The sequence below is a fragment of the Mchenga conophoros genome, linkage group LG23 (assembly GCF_057382185.1).
Source record: "Mchenga conophoros isolate Kocher_MC1m ecotype Shallow Benthic linkage group LG23, M_conophoros_male_GT1.1, whole genome shotgun sequence".
In the NCBI taxonomy this organism is placed as follows: Eukaryota; Metazoa; Chordata; class Actinopteri; order Cichliformes; family Cichlidae; genus Mchenga; species Mchenga conophoros.
In genome coordinates this window covers 41,313,416-41,328,780 of record NC_140547.1, presented here as the reverse complement: position 1 = coordinate 41,328,780, position 15,365 = coordinate 41,313,416, and the positions used below count along the sequence as shown (strand labels likewise).

At 39.4% G+C, this 15,365-nt stretch overlaps 1 protein-coding gene across 1 annotated transcript in view; it reads left to right on the top strand.

Annotated features, from left to right (window-relative positions):
• Nucleotides 1–12,255, top strand: part of rnasel4 (ribonuclease like 4) — a 68,134-nt gene extending 55,879 nt beyond the window's left edge. The window contains exons 5-6 of the mRNA XM_085264586.1: nt 11,306–11,525; nt 12,170–12,255. Coding sequence (XP_085120712.1) covers nt 11,306–11,525; nt 12,170–12,255 — 306 coding nt within the window. The remainder of the gene's footprint in view (nt 1–11,305; nt 11,526–12,169) is intronic.
• The last annotated feature ends 3,110 nt before the right edge of the window (nt 12,256–15,365 follow it).

The following is a 15,365-nucleotide window of genomic DNA, read 5'->3' as shown; positions in this document are numbered from 1 at the left end:
CATTAATTTCACTTTTACAAACTGCTTATTTTGCCTTGTTTGAGTTCATTCTTTTCAGAACAACAGTACAAATAAGAATTTACAGTTATTATTTCATTCTGACTGTATTTTTGATAAACAAACATACACACACACACACACACGTACACACACACACAAAGCTAGACTACACAGTCAAAAAATTCCAGAAATCTCTCAAATCTCAAAATTTGCTGTCAGTGTTGCTGTTCTTTATTTTGCATTCACTCCAAGAACCCCTTTCCATAGTAAATACCACATGCTGTCATATAATTTTGGCTGTCATGCTGCATTCCCCCCCAATAGGAAATTGAAGTTGTGTTTTATTTACATTTTTCCTTAGAAGATGCAGTTTTTACTGTTTCTTCTTGCACTAAAGGTGATTTTCAAAACTGGTATGTAGTTTGGCGTCCGCATTTCTGACCCAAACTGAAACGAGACTCAGTGAGGGTTTGATGTCATCTTAAATCAATCACGTGATTTGGATGCTTTGTCTGTAGACTCTAGAGGGTGATACGTTCTCAGTTTATTGCTTCACACCAGACAGCCTCCTGTAATTCAGAAAGCAACTTTAATGCTTCAATACAAATGAAGAAGATAATTATCTTCTTCATTTGTAATAGCAGCCAGATGCTGCTAATGAACTGCACTTGATTAACTGTTTATCAGCAAGTGTGAGCACCTTTACGAAAGCATAATATTTGACAGTTAACACAATTATCATAATCTTCCCAGGAATCATGTCCCAGAAAATTCAAGCCAAGGTCAAACTGTGCAATGGTCAGAAAAAGCCCAAAAATCCAAAATTATATGTCAGACTCTACAGGCCTCAGTTGGCATGTTAAATATTAAAGTCCATGACAGTACAATTAGAAAAAGGTTGAATAAGTGTGGCTTGGTTGGAAGGGTTGCAAAGAGAAAGTCTGCATGGATGCAAGTTTGGTAGTAAAGTTGCAATCTCATACCAGCTGTCAACATATAAACACATAAATAAATGTCAGAAACTTCAATGATGTGAAGAAACAATGTAAAGAAGAGTGAGCCAAACATCCTTGTTTATAGTCATACAGAAACAATTTGGTGACACTATTGCTGCTAAAAGGTAAATGACTGAATCCTGGAGTGTTCTTAGTTTTTCAGAGTATGCAATAGATTTCTATGAAAACAATCTTTTCCACATGACTGTATGTTTGTTTGTTTTCTTCTGACTGTGCTATGAGGATTAAGTTATGAATCTCTTAACAGTGCAGCAGCAGCTTGAGAATGCTGCTTGGTTAATGGGACGTCTTAAAAGACCTGGTCAAATGTCTTACTGGAAATGTTTGATATCTTCAGTCAGCTCAGTGCAGGTTTCCCCAACCTGTGTTTGAATTCAGACTTTACATGACAGCATTGACTTGCTGCTGAATTTAAAAAAAAACTAGTTCAAGGTGTCCTGCATATATAATACAGTGGTCCCTTGCTATAACGCGGCCTCGCTGTGTCGCAGTTTGGTTTTTGCAATTTTACATGCTTTTTTTTTTTTTTTTTTACAGCGCATTGTGTTCTGCGTCTTGATCAGCTGTCAAATTTACTTAAATCTTCGATCGCTAGCAGTGTGACTCTGAAGTGCTGTACTGTATGTTTGTAAGTTTTCTCACCAACAAACACAATAATTTGATTTCATTCTGTAATACTGGACTTATTTTTCTACGAAGGTTTTAACTGTGATTGCAGCCATTCCCCAACTCTCTGTGAATGGTACTCATGGCTGTTGATCAGTCGGCTGGTTTCAGTCATTATGCAAATGTACTGTTTATAAGATTGAGGAAACCTGCAGTCAGCTGAGACTGAAGAAGTCACTTGGATGAGTGACGAAACGTTTCTCCCACAAATTGCTACGTCCAGATGAACAGAATCAACTTTTGGAGGTTCCCTGTGCTTTGTTTGGCCTATTGTCATAGCGGGAGGGGACGTGGCCCCCCTCACGTGACATCACGCTCCAAAGCCCTATAAGATGTCTGGCTCCGCCTCTGCTCAGTCGGCTAGTGCCTGAGCTCGGATCATAGCAAAATTAGGGGGAATTTAGGACTGTGCGCTATGTGCTTCGAATATTGTGTGTAGTTTTTGTTTTATACAGTTGTCAGTCAGGCAACTAACTATGAAACAAATTACACTCCAAAAGACCCCGGGCTTCTGAAACAACAACCCGGGCTTAAGCCCAGTAAGCCACCTCCCGCTCCGCTGATTTCGTGAACACAGCAGAACTGAGGCAAGTGAACTAAGAGGTTATTTATTATTAATGACTGAACAGGGATGGCCAGTTTTCTCCCTAATATTATAATGCTAATGTATATCAGAGAGCTGTTAATAGAACTGAGTCTGTTAATAGAATTAAAAGCATATTAAAAACAAAAATGTAACTTTGTTGGAGTCATTTCAAATTGAGAGACATGGTCATCATTAACTAGGGATGCAATGATACACAAAATTCACGGTTCGGTTCGATACTTTGGTGTCACAGTTCGATATTTTTTCAATGCAAAAAGAGAGTTTATTACAGAGAAATGGCTCTTTCCAAAATAAAAGCTATACTATACGCTTCTTCTGGGCTATATTCTCAGCAGCATATTAAACATATCAGGTCCCCATAAGGAGAATCCTGTGCTAACGGCTGTCTAAATGACTCAGGTAAAGTTTGTAGCATGCGTGCTTGTTGTTTTTGTCTGCTTCCACTTGTCTTTGCACTAGGATGATGTCGGCGTAAATGTGCAGTCATATTCGTTGTGTTCCCACTATTGCTGTCAGCGTTAACCTTGTTAAAATGACATTAACGCCATAACGCTGCAAATCTCCGTTAACGAGTTACCGTGGATCGACCCGTGCGTGGGGCTGGACGGCGTCAAAATGTTAACACGCTAACTGCGCTAACGCACTAGTTCCCACCAATTGAGCATTGCGTGGCACATCCGACATACTGTTTTACTTTTGTCCATGATGCGCTTACCATCTGGGTCATGCTTCACATGAAAACCGAGATAGTTCCAAATGCCAGATCTCAATGACGGTGGGGGAGGTTCAATTTCGGGTAGCGTGAGGCAGTTGCCATGTTGCAACGAGCTGAGCTTCTGTCTTGCTAGCTTGCGCTGCGCTCAGTGGATCTACACTCGACAGTGCAGCCTAGGCGGAGTAGTCGAACACAGATCCACTGAGTGCTCAACACAGACAGCATCGTCAGAAGAAAAGTTGATAAAATAAATTAAAAATGTTGAATTGTTCGATACATATGCGTACCGAACCAAAAGCACTGTATCGAACGGTTCAATATCAATACGAGTATTGTTGCACCCCTATCATTAACATCACAGGGTGCTTTTGCATAGAAACACATAAACAAGCACCAAATACGGAGCCATTTATTCTTTTTGTTCTCAAACTTGCTTTGGTGTAATACACAGAGATGCTGAGGGGCAGTCATGTCTCGAGGGACTGCGTTTATACAGGAAGGGTTCAATCATTCTGGTGTGTGCATGGGTGGAGCCCACACAGTTTTTGACCCTGATCTCTGCAGCAGTAGCAGTGAGAGCAATGACTGCATTACATTAGGCTACATAACAGAAACAGATCAGATGCCTGCATTTCAAAATATATAAGTAATAACTGAAGAAACAACAGCATGAACATTTGGAGCTTTACTTCTTTTGGGAACATCAGTTAAGACTCATCAGTCTGAATATAATTTATAAGCAGCATTGTGACTGCTGCGACAGATTAAGAATATGACACAAATATAAATGTGCCCAATATGTGGGACTCAACAAAACAGCCATTTGAACTGTTACCTGATTAGGGCACGTGGATGCTGAGTCAGCAGTCTGAATTTAATTTACATGCAACACCGAGTGACTTACTGAAAGTAAGGTACAGTTAAACAGATCATCTGTTCTTAAGAATATGAGGACCATATTCCAGACCATAAGACCGGATTATAAGGCGCATTATGCGAAACAAAAGAGTCAGATAAGTCAAACTTTACTTAACTCATTCTTCTTGCTTTCTCCATTTCACAGAATGGGGTTCACAAAGAACCCCAGACACTGGGGTTCTCTATGAGTAACCTTGCGAGTAACGTTGCGTAGAGACAAAAGTGGACGAAAGAGAGACAAAATTGGGGCTCCACAAGTATAATTATAATGTAACATAGACAATATTGATGTAAACGATATTGTCACATCTCATATCTCGTATAAAAATATATCGATATATTTAAAAGCTCGATATATCGCCCAGCCCTACTGCTGAAAGTTCTTTGTTAGTTGTCTCTGCTTATTCCCACACATGGAGCAGATAGAAATCCAATGCAGTCCAGATGAACTCCAGCACTAACTCAGACCTCAGCACTAAGACAAAATCTGTAGCTCCTCTCTTCATCAATGATTTTAAAACCAGTGAGTGTTTGTGGTTTTACAAGAGCTTTGCTTTAAGTATAAAAAAATTCTCTGGAGCAGCAACTTGGTTTTTTTTGTAGATTATTTATTGAATGCTGAAAGACAAGCAATGTCTGTGATCTGAGAGAACAGGCTGAACAGCCAGTTAGAAAAAATGTCAGAATGTAATGTTTACTTATGCAAGTGAGACAAGAAAGTCAAAAGTTCTTTCAATAACTCTTGTGATTGTGGTATTATTCCACATTCACTTACAAACAATTCTTCCATATTTCCTTAATAATAATATTCCCATTATTGTTTATGCAAACTTTACAAAGTCTTAAGAATTCCAAATCTGAAGAAATCCAAAGCAACATCATGAAACAATGATAGAAAGATCACAGTGAGTACAGAGCAGCTCTCAAATCAACAGCAGCATTCGAAGTGTACAAGTTGAAGAACATGGCCGATTTCCACACATGCAATTTCAATATGCTTCTTTATCTTTACGCCTTCGTATTTTCTTTTGTCATTTTGCAGTTTGCAGTGCAAAAGCTCCATCTCTTCAGAGCTTCTATAAAGATTGTCATTTTTATAAACACGTTGTTCTTCTTTACAAATATCTTTAACCTCTTCAAAAGTGCTAAAGATGAAGGTGTTTCTTTTTTTTATCTTTACCATTAAAATCTTTGATCTTCCGGTCTTCTATTAGTTTATCACATGACTCTTCTGTTTCGATGATATGCTGGTTTATGAAGTTGTCAACACGTTCGTCATCACTTTCTTGTGCTGATCTGCTAGAAGAAACAGACGACATTTTTGTGTCTGGTTCGATGATACGCTGATTTTTGACCTTCTTAACATGTTCGTAATCCACACAGAGCACAGTGACAGAGAGCACCACCAGCAAGAAAATGGAGAGCTTCATATTTCTATTTTGAAGACAAAAAAAGAACACTGATAAGAGTAAGTAAAGTAGTCAGTTTGTTTGTTTATTTCTGAAACGTTTTACCATTTGAACATGCTTACACATTAAAACACATTTAAAATACACATTTAATACAACAAACTGGATGATCCCAGATGGATGAACCAAAACAACAACTGGTAAAGATGTATTACTTTTACCTCTTTCTTCAGTTAGCAGAGTGATTTGTCGTGCAGTGCAGTGTTTGGTGGGAGTCGGCTCTCTGACGCAGGGATCAATGAAGATCTTCAGGGAAGGAAATTCTCTGAAATGTCAGATTAATTGCTATAAGTTAATAAACTAAATGGTTGAATGAACAGCAGCTGCATGTAAGATCAGTTTGAATGAAGATATTTGTTTAAACAGAAATTATGTAAAGTTGACTGTATATGATACATGCAAGTAAAATATGAAAAATAGTAATGTTAGGAAAGTAAACAGTCAACATGCATCTAAAAGCTGACATGTTTTTTTGGAACAAACGAAGTGAAGCAGCCAAATACTTGTGAGCAATTAGGAGGATCCTCCCACCTGCTGCACCTGAACCAGTTGACTGGCACTCTAATTTCCTAGCTCCAGGTTTTACTTCCACTGTATTATTCTGCCTGGTGTGTTTCTGCCATGTCTGCCACATCTATTGGAGCTCACAATAGAAACTTCAAATATTTAGGTGTTGAGGTCAGTTGGCCTGTTTACGATGTTGACAACAGCAAATAGAACTTTTTTAAAACTTTGTTTTTCTCTACTTGTGTTACAAAAGATTACAAGATAACATATTATATTCATTATAATTATAATTTAAGTTTAAATAAAGTTTTAATTTCTTTATATTTTTTATTATATTAGTAATGAGGTTTGTTTAGCTTTGCACCAAAATAGATTGTAGAAATAGGCTTTACAATGCACTCAAGTACATTTTAGAGATTTTATTTTCCTCACTTTTGAGTAAAGAAGTTGAATCTCAAAGTTTACTAGACTAATTTTAACCCAAGTACATGTACTTGTACTTAAATGATAAAAATATGTGTTTTACCACATCTGCACTCATGAGCAATTGGACAAACTAACATCTTTTTAAATATAAAAATTGTTTTTAATACTCGGATGAAAAAGTTAATCGTGACCTGAAGTTTTATTACAAGTAAAAGGTTATGCAAAAGTAAAGAGACATAAAATCAAAGTTAAAATATAACAAGTCTAAAGACTGACCTGTGTCAAGCTGAGGATCACTCAAAAAGGACCATGAAAGAAAGCCAAGGGACAAGAGTAAAAAAGATCAGTGATTTCCATGTCAGCCCTTTTTATACTACACAACTGCCTTAGCCATAAATAGATTCAGCGCACATAGCAGCAGCTTAGCAACCACATTTCCTGTCAACTTTGCGTCTTTGAGCCCATATATGGCATATATACATCAACATGAAGCGCTACACAAACATGACTACAAAAAAAAAAATTTATAAGCTGTTTGTCTGCACAGCCAAATATGTAAAGATATGAGTCTCTGTCTGTGTACAGTTTTACACATGTTTGGTTTAATACTTAATAGCAAAAGGTCATGAACTGTTAATTAATGCACCAAACATAATAAATATTACATGAAGTTGATTAACTCATTCACTGCCATTGACGTCTATAGACGTCAATAGCAGTGAATGAGTCAATGGGTTTAACTCATTCACTGCCAATGGCTGGCAGTGAATGAGTTAATAAAAATGTTCCTTGTAATTATGTTACTTTAATTTTACAGGAAATGTGTACTACCCATTTTTTTTGTGAATGTAGTGGCGTAAAGTTCCCATCTGGTCAGCTGGTCAAAATAGAACATGTTTGCAAAAGTGCTCTGATGTTTTTGGAGATGTTGCTAGCTCAGCTAACAGTCAGCTGACAGAGTGCACCGAGCTCACAGCTCCAGTGTTCCAGCTAAAATGTTAACCAGTTAGATTTGTGTGTTCCACATGTTGCATTTAAGAGTTTTGTGACATTTAGCGTGTTTGGAGTCTATAGTTAGTGTGCAGTTAGTGTGTAGTGCAGTTGTTGTTTTGTTTGTCAGTTATACTGATGAATGTCACAGTTGCTCAAAAAAGCCACCAAAGGCAGACTGCAGTGTAAATGCTAGTGGTGTGTTTGACAAGAATCTGGCGATACAATATGTATCACAATACAGGGGAGACGATACGATATATTGCGATACTAAAAGCCAGATGATATTTGTGTTTGTGTCAATTGTAGGAAAACTCGCAGTAAACAGTCTAAACTCTTAAATGTGTGACATGAGCAATCTCAACTAAAATAGAGGGATACAGTTGACTAGAGAAAACAAGTTATTTGGATGTGCTACCACTTTGCCAAGGTCTGCAAGAAGACCCGAAGTGTCCCTCTTAAGCTGTGCATACACTGTGCGATTTTTTTCAGTCACGTTATTCAGCTCCTGCTCAACCCTGTATGATTGAATCGAAGGGGTTAGAACAGGGGTGGGCAACTCCAGGCCTCGAGGGCCAGTGTCCTTGCAGGTTTTAAATGTGTCCTCAAACCAGCACAGCTGATTTAAATGACTAAATTAGCTCCTCAACATGTCCTGAAGTTTTCCAGAGGCCTGGTAGTGAACTAATCATGTGATTCAGGTGTGTTGACCCAAGGTGAGATCTAAAACCTGCAGGACACCGGCCCTCGTGGACTGAGATTGCCCACCCCTGGGTTAGAAGGTCGTAGGTCACGATGCATGGTCTCACAATATGCGGCCTGATGCTCTGATGCGACCTGAATGCTCACACTGTGCGTGTATAACGTGAAGCTTATAACACAAAATCTGTCTCTCCCTCTCTATCTTTAACACACACACACACACACACACACACACACACACACACACACACACACACACACCACCATCAACTTTGCAAACTTGCTAATGAAAAACATTGACCAGACAGCTGCAATTGAGCAGCAATGTCCATCCACCTCTTTTCACGGTTGTTGCAGTCGTGATAATTTTGTGAGGCCACATTGAAGAGGCTTGGACGAGTTGGGCCTCCATCGCTTGTGTCCAGATCACACACTGCACTGCCATGCTACGTCTTTTTCATTTCCTTTTCTGTGTTTGTCCGTGTGCAGTGTGACAGGTTGTGTTAAATCAGCTCGTGGCACCGCTTCAACGGTGCGATACCCTCATGAGGGGCGACCAGAATTTCTAACAGGTTTGAAATTCTGGTCGCAACCATATGATTGCTGATCGGGAGCTGGTCGTGAGGTGTTAATTGCTTCTCGTTACCCCATGTGTACTACACGATATATGACACACGACTAAGGTGCACGACTGAAAATTCATCTTAAATTGGGCCAAAAATCCCACAATCTGGCCCAATTTTTGCTAACCACTTTGACCAGCTTTAGATCAGAGGGGATTTGTCATTACTGTGAACTGAGAGGATCCCAACCACAAAAAAGCCATTTGCTTCTGGAAAGAAAGCTTTATGGGAAGACTAGACTATGACTGAGCTATATGGCCACAATGACAACAGTATGTTTGGTGTATCAAAGGTGATCCTTTGAAATCTGAGAACACTGCACCAGATGTTAAGCCTGGTGGTGGAAGGATCATGCTCTGGGGCCGATTTGCTACCAGTGGTACTGATCAATTGCACAAAATGGATGGAATAATGAAGGAGGAGGACTACTAAAGTGAGTTTACAATCCATAATTGCAACTGACCTTCAGAGATAGAAAACTTCTATATTCAATGTTACGCCAAATCCTCAACTTATTAGTAAAAGAAAACAAATTTCATTATATAATATGTTCTGATAACATTCAGTTGGATCTGATTTACACATCAGAGGCTTGGTCAAGTAAATGAACATTAAAGAAAGAGCAGAAAACACTGCATGAGAAAATATTCAATACGTGACTTTCAGCAAAGCCATGCTGTCACACTGTGGTTAGACTGAGGGTTTGTCAACCGTCAGATGACAATGCATCACAGAATTTTTGCTAACCACATTGTTCTTTTCATGACCACAACTCAGCACCTTGCAACCTGGTAATGCACCATGTGCCAAAACTGTGAACAACTGAATCTATTCTGAGAGCAGAAGAAACTTCTATGAATGCAATAACTCTAGATGTTATCACACTAACTAGATACGTGATAATGCAATCTTTGTGTACCAAATGCCATACACTGATATTTTTTTTTTCCCAATAGGAAAAGGGAGTCATGTTTTATTTTAAAGTTTTGTTGTTTTTTTTGTTTTTTTCTTGCATCCTTATTTCTTCCTGCATTCAAGGCCCAGTCACAGTCCACACCTTAACCTAAAATTCAGTGCAGGGAACTTGCGAGAGCTGTACTGAAATAAATACCACAAACCTCAATGATCTGAAGAAACAATGTAAAGAAGAGTGAGCCAAACGTCCTTGTGAAACACTGATAGTCATACAGAAACAATTTGGTGACGCTATTGCTGCTAAAAGGTGGCTCTATAAATGACTGAATCATAGAGTGTTCTTAGTTTTTCAGAGTATGCTATAGATGCGTATGAAAACAATCTTTTCCACATGACTTTATGTTTGTTTGTTGTTTGTTCTTAACAGTGCAGCAGCAGCTTCCTGGTTAACAGGAAGTTTTAAAAGACCTGATCAAATGTCATACAGGAAATTGTTGTCAGTCAGCTCAGTGCAGGTTTCCCCAACCTGTGTTTGAATTCAGACTTGACATGTTGTCCAGTTTCAGGCAAGGGAACTGAAAAGTGTGCTGAGGATAAATGATCAATTAGGCAGATGTAAATGAACTCATCGCCTCAGGCTGGTCGCTCTGACATCACCCCGGAGAGCTGGTTCTTGCTCATCTTCGGCCCCAGGTGAGCTCATTGCTGAACCCCTTTCAGTTCACCTACTACACCAACATTAGGGTAGATGATGCTGTCATCCACCTCTGACATCAATCCCTCGCTCGCCTGGAAAGTGCTTGGGGCTCTATGACAATCATGTCCTTTGATCTCTCCAATGCTTTCAACACCATTATACCCACAATCCCTAAGGACCAGCTGGATTACACAGGTGTGGACCATCACCACATGGATCCTGGTGAGTCTTACCAACCACCCTCAGTACACAAGTGCCCATAATTATGTGTCTGAATGGGAATTTTGCAGTATAGGTACGTCACACAGGGAACAGTCCTGACTCCATTTCTATTCACAATATAAACAATAGACTTCTCCTACACTTTTGATAAATGATTCCTGCAAAAGTTCTCTGATGATTCAGTAATTACTGGTAAATGGGGACGACAGGAAGTACAGAAGACTGACTGAAGACTTTGATGACTGGTGCCAGCAGCTCCGCCTCCAGATTAGCACTGGGAAAACCAAGAAGCTGGTAGGACAAACATTCTCCACCTAAGAAAAGTGAACAGGGAATAAACATTAAGATAGAGGACTCAGAAGCAGTGTGTTCATCTGACCAATAAACAGTAGCAGACACATCTCTACATCAACTGTTCAGAGGAGACTGTGTGAATCAGGCCTTTATGGCCAAATAGCTAAGAAAACACTACTAAGGAAGATCAACAAGCAGAAGAGATTTGTTTGGGCCAAGAAACACAAGGAATGGACATTAGACCGGTAGACATTCATGCTTTGGTCTGATGGGTCCAAATTTGAGATCTTTGATTCCACCTGCCATGTCTTTGACTGATACAGAGAAGGTGAACTGATGGTCTCTACATGCATGGTTCCCACCATGAAGCATGGAGGAGGTGTGATGGTGTGGGGGTGCTTTGCTGGTGACACTGTTGTGGATTTATTCAAAACTGAAGGCACACCGAACCAGCATGGCTACCACAGCATCCTGCAGCAACATGCCATCCTAACAAGTTTGCATTTAGTTGGACCACCGTCTTTTTTCCCCCCAACAGGACAATGACCCCAAAGACACCGCCAGGCTGTGTAGGAGCTATCTGACCAAGAAGGAGAGTGATGGAGTGCTGTGGCAGATGGCCCGGCCTCCACAGTCACCTGACCTAAACCATATTGAGATGGTTTGGGATGAGATGGACCGCAGAGTGAAAGCAATAGAGTCAACAAGTGCTCAGCACCTCTGGAAACTCCATCAAGACTCTTGGAAAACCATTTCAGGTGATGACCTCATGAAGATCAAGAGTGTGCAAAGCAATAATCACAACAAAGTGTGGCTGTTTTGAAGAATCTAACATATAACATGTTTTGAGTTATTTTTAACATTTTGGTTTGCTACATCATTCCATATATGTGTCATTCATAGTTCTGATACCTTCAGTGAGAATCTACAATGTAAATAGTCACGAAAATGAAGCACAATTTTGTCTTAACCAGGTAACTTTAGGGTTAGCTCTGGGTCTTATGTCCTACAAAGGTGATTTGCTTTTTACTGGGGTATATTGCCATGGTAACTTGTGCTTTAGACCCAATCTGTCCCAGACTGGAGCCATATCTGAATTCTCTTTTTATATTTTGTCTTTACTCTTAAACTTTGCACCATTCCACTGAATGAGGCACAGACTGTATCTGGAGACAAACTAAAGTGATTCCACATCTCTTCTGTTAGTCTGTGAGAGAGTAAGCTTTAACATTTGAATGTGTCCAATCTGATGTTTCAGAGCTTTAATGTGTAGCAACTGCCTTATAAATAATTAACTCAATTTAATCTGTTTAATCCTCTCTATGTGCTAAATGTTTGTTTTAATGCAGTGTTAATCTTATTGTTTTAACAGTGCTGCATTTTACATTGTCTCTGATTGCAGCAGGCGGCACTCATCATGTTGTGTGGAAGAAGACTTCAGCTGAACAACAACACATGACATATTACACCCAAGTTAACAAAAACTAAGCCAAATGCGTTCTCGGTATTTTAAAAAAATGTAATTATTCTGATTGTTTACCTATTTTTTAGACACCTTTTTTTTATTTATATAAAAATAATTTCAAACAGCTGCCTGCAAATATGCCTCTTTACCATTAAGCCAGGTGTGAATGACAACCTGCAGCTGCATGCTGTTGTGGTCATTGGTGTCACATTAGGTTTTGAACCACAAACAGAGACGTTTCTTAGAACTGGTGGGCTAGTGATGTAGGTATTGATGTAAATGATTGCTTAAGGCGGTGCTACAGCAATGTATAAAAACTGAAGCTCCCAGAGCCAAATGTTATTTGTTCTTCCATAACTGAGATGAACTGTAACCTGCTCAGGTAGAATTTAATAACAGCGTGTCTGAACTGCACTTGACTTGATCTCTGCTCATCTCCAGGCTTCTCATTCGGTAAGAACTCGTTGGCTTTTGCATAATTAATTTTAATTAATTAATTTTGCATAAACATAATTTATTAAATTTAATGGAGTTAGAAGTTAGCAGGAAGTTAGCTCGCTAGTTTCCATCTAAACATAAGCCTGTTCTGACTGAGAGATTTCTGAAAAAATTCTAACGTACAGCTCTGCTATCACTTCCAACATAAACGAAGACAGAAAAAAACAACAACAGTGACTCTTGGTACTGAAGTTGGGCTAGCTGGTATATAATGATGTGCTACCTGATCGCTAGTGACACAACTATGTTAGCATAACATAACCACAGTGAAGCTGGAGGATAAATGCTAACTTTTTTCCACTCCATAAAAAATAGGGTTCCCGATGGTTAGGGACAAATGCAATCGCATTTGTCTAGATGCCAACCCGAGGCCTGGAGTTGCCTACCTCTGGACTAAAGTCAACTCACTTTGGTAATGTAAATATAATATGGCCAATATTATAGTTATTATATTAATCATTATTAGTTATTACAGCATTAAACTTGAACTCGGGGTCAAAGATTCAAGTTGCAGTTATTTATATTTCCTATCACCTGAAATCTTCACTCAAAGACAAGTATCTTTGACAGTGTATATATATAGATGTATTATATATATAAGAGACAAATATTGTTCTTTTAATATGTTGGCATTACTAAATTTGACTCAGTGCTTACATATATGTAAAAACAAAATGTACGAGCTGTGATAACTGTGTCTGATAGAATGAAGAGTAGACTCATATATAAAATATTCCTTTATTGGGTGAGAAAATCAGACCATGTCATAACTGCTTTAAGTCATACAGAATAGATATCAGAGCCTTAAACAGGCAGACTTCTGCTAAATGGGTCAAACTGGGCAGAAAGTATACAAACTAGAGATGGCACGATACTACTTTTTTATGTCTGATACCGATATCATAAATTTGGATATCTGCAGATACCGATATGAATCCGATATAGTGTGTTTTTTAATCAATAAAACTGTTTTTTTAATATCTTGCTGCTTTTTGTATAAGTTAATACTCAAGTTAAAAAAAACAAAGAAACACTAAAGTTATTCTGTTATACCTGTATGCAAAAAATACACTGCACCCAAAATATTTCATAGTTCAACAATACTGATCAATCTAATAAACTTAAAACTACTCCATCCTCCCTATTCTGGTATTTTAAAGAGTAAGCAACCTAACTAATAGGGTTCTAAAACTCCCAGCAACCCCCCCCCCCCCCCAAAAAGAAAACAGGGAATCACCCTCCACTTCATGATGCTTAATCGACGTAATCAACTTTGATTTGATGCAGTGTGAAATAAAATGCACAGAAATCAATTATTTTTTCAAGAATAATTAAATAGATTCAACATCTTTCTTCAACAGAACTGCAGACTGCACAGATGGTTCCCAAAGGAAAAAGTACTACAGCTTACTAGGGTTTATTAGACTTAATAGTTACTATATACAGTAATGGACTTCTATACATTTTACATCAGATTATTTATTAAAAGCGAGACATTTTAAATAAAAGAAAAGTATGTCTCTGTGCCCCCCCTGTCACGGTTCTGGGTCCGTCGGACCCAGTAGTTTGAGTTTTATTATGTTTTGGTTTTAGTTTGCATCAGGGATTGTTTTCTTGTTCTCTTGTAGTGTTGATTATGATGATGTTTATTATTTGAGTTTCATGTTTCTGTGGTGTTTAGGATTTGTTCTTCAGTTGTGTCTGCTTAGTATTTGTCTAGCTCCATGTGCCATTTTCTGTCTGTCTCTCTATGTCGAGTTTGTGTCTTAGTGTGATGGTTGCTTGTTCCTGTTTTATTGTGATGGTCTGCGTCTCATGTGAGTGTGTTCAGTTTTACCTTTGTCTCGTCTTGTTGATTATTCCCAGCTGTGTCCACCACCTGTGTGTAATTCCCCTGTGATTCTCTGTGTATTTAAGTCATGTCTGCCGTCATTGTAGTTGCTGGTCCGTCTGTGTTTCCACCCTGCTTCATCTGTGTGTTTCCCTGCAGTCTACCATCATCTGTTTCCGCCCGCTCTCATTCATGTCCAGGTTCGTGTTCTATAGTTAGTTTGTTCCCAGTTTAGTTTAGTCATTGCTCCGTTCGCCGTTTGTCCATTTCCTTTTTGTGTTTAATAAACCACCCTCACACCCATACAAGTGCCTGCGTTTGGATCCTCCTTTATTTTCCACACGGCTCATCTCACTCGCCGTGACAGTACGGACCAGCCAGATATGGATCCAGCGGCATTCACCCCACCCACAGAGCTTCGAAAGCTCATAACGGACTCTGTGTCAAAACTAATCAACCTGTGGCTCAAGCATGAGGGAGAAGCGTTTCTCTACGTTCTGGAAGTCAGGCTGCAACAGCTTATCACGGATTATCCCTGGCTATTGGACTCACTGCACCCTCTGGTACAAAACTTCATTCTCCACGAACTTCACCTCCACCCTCCAGGCGCTGCCGCTACCGCTTCCCAACCCAGCCCGCCGGTGAAGGTTTTGCCCGGCCCGCCGGAGGTTTTGCCCGGCCCGCCGGAGCAGTCGGCAGGGAGGAAGCGACGTTCGCGTCACCGGCGCGGCGCCCTGCAGCCGGACTTCAGGATGTCAAATCGGCCAGCTGTGGTGAGTGAAAGGGACACTTTTGTTGACTCTG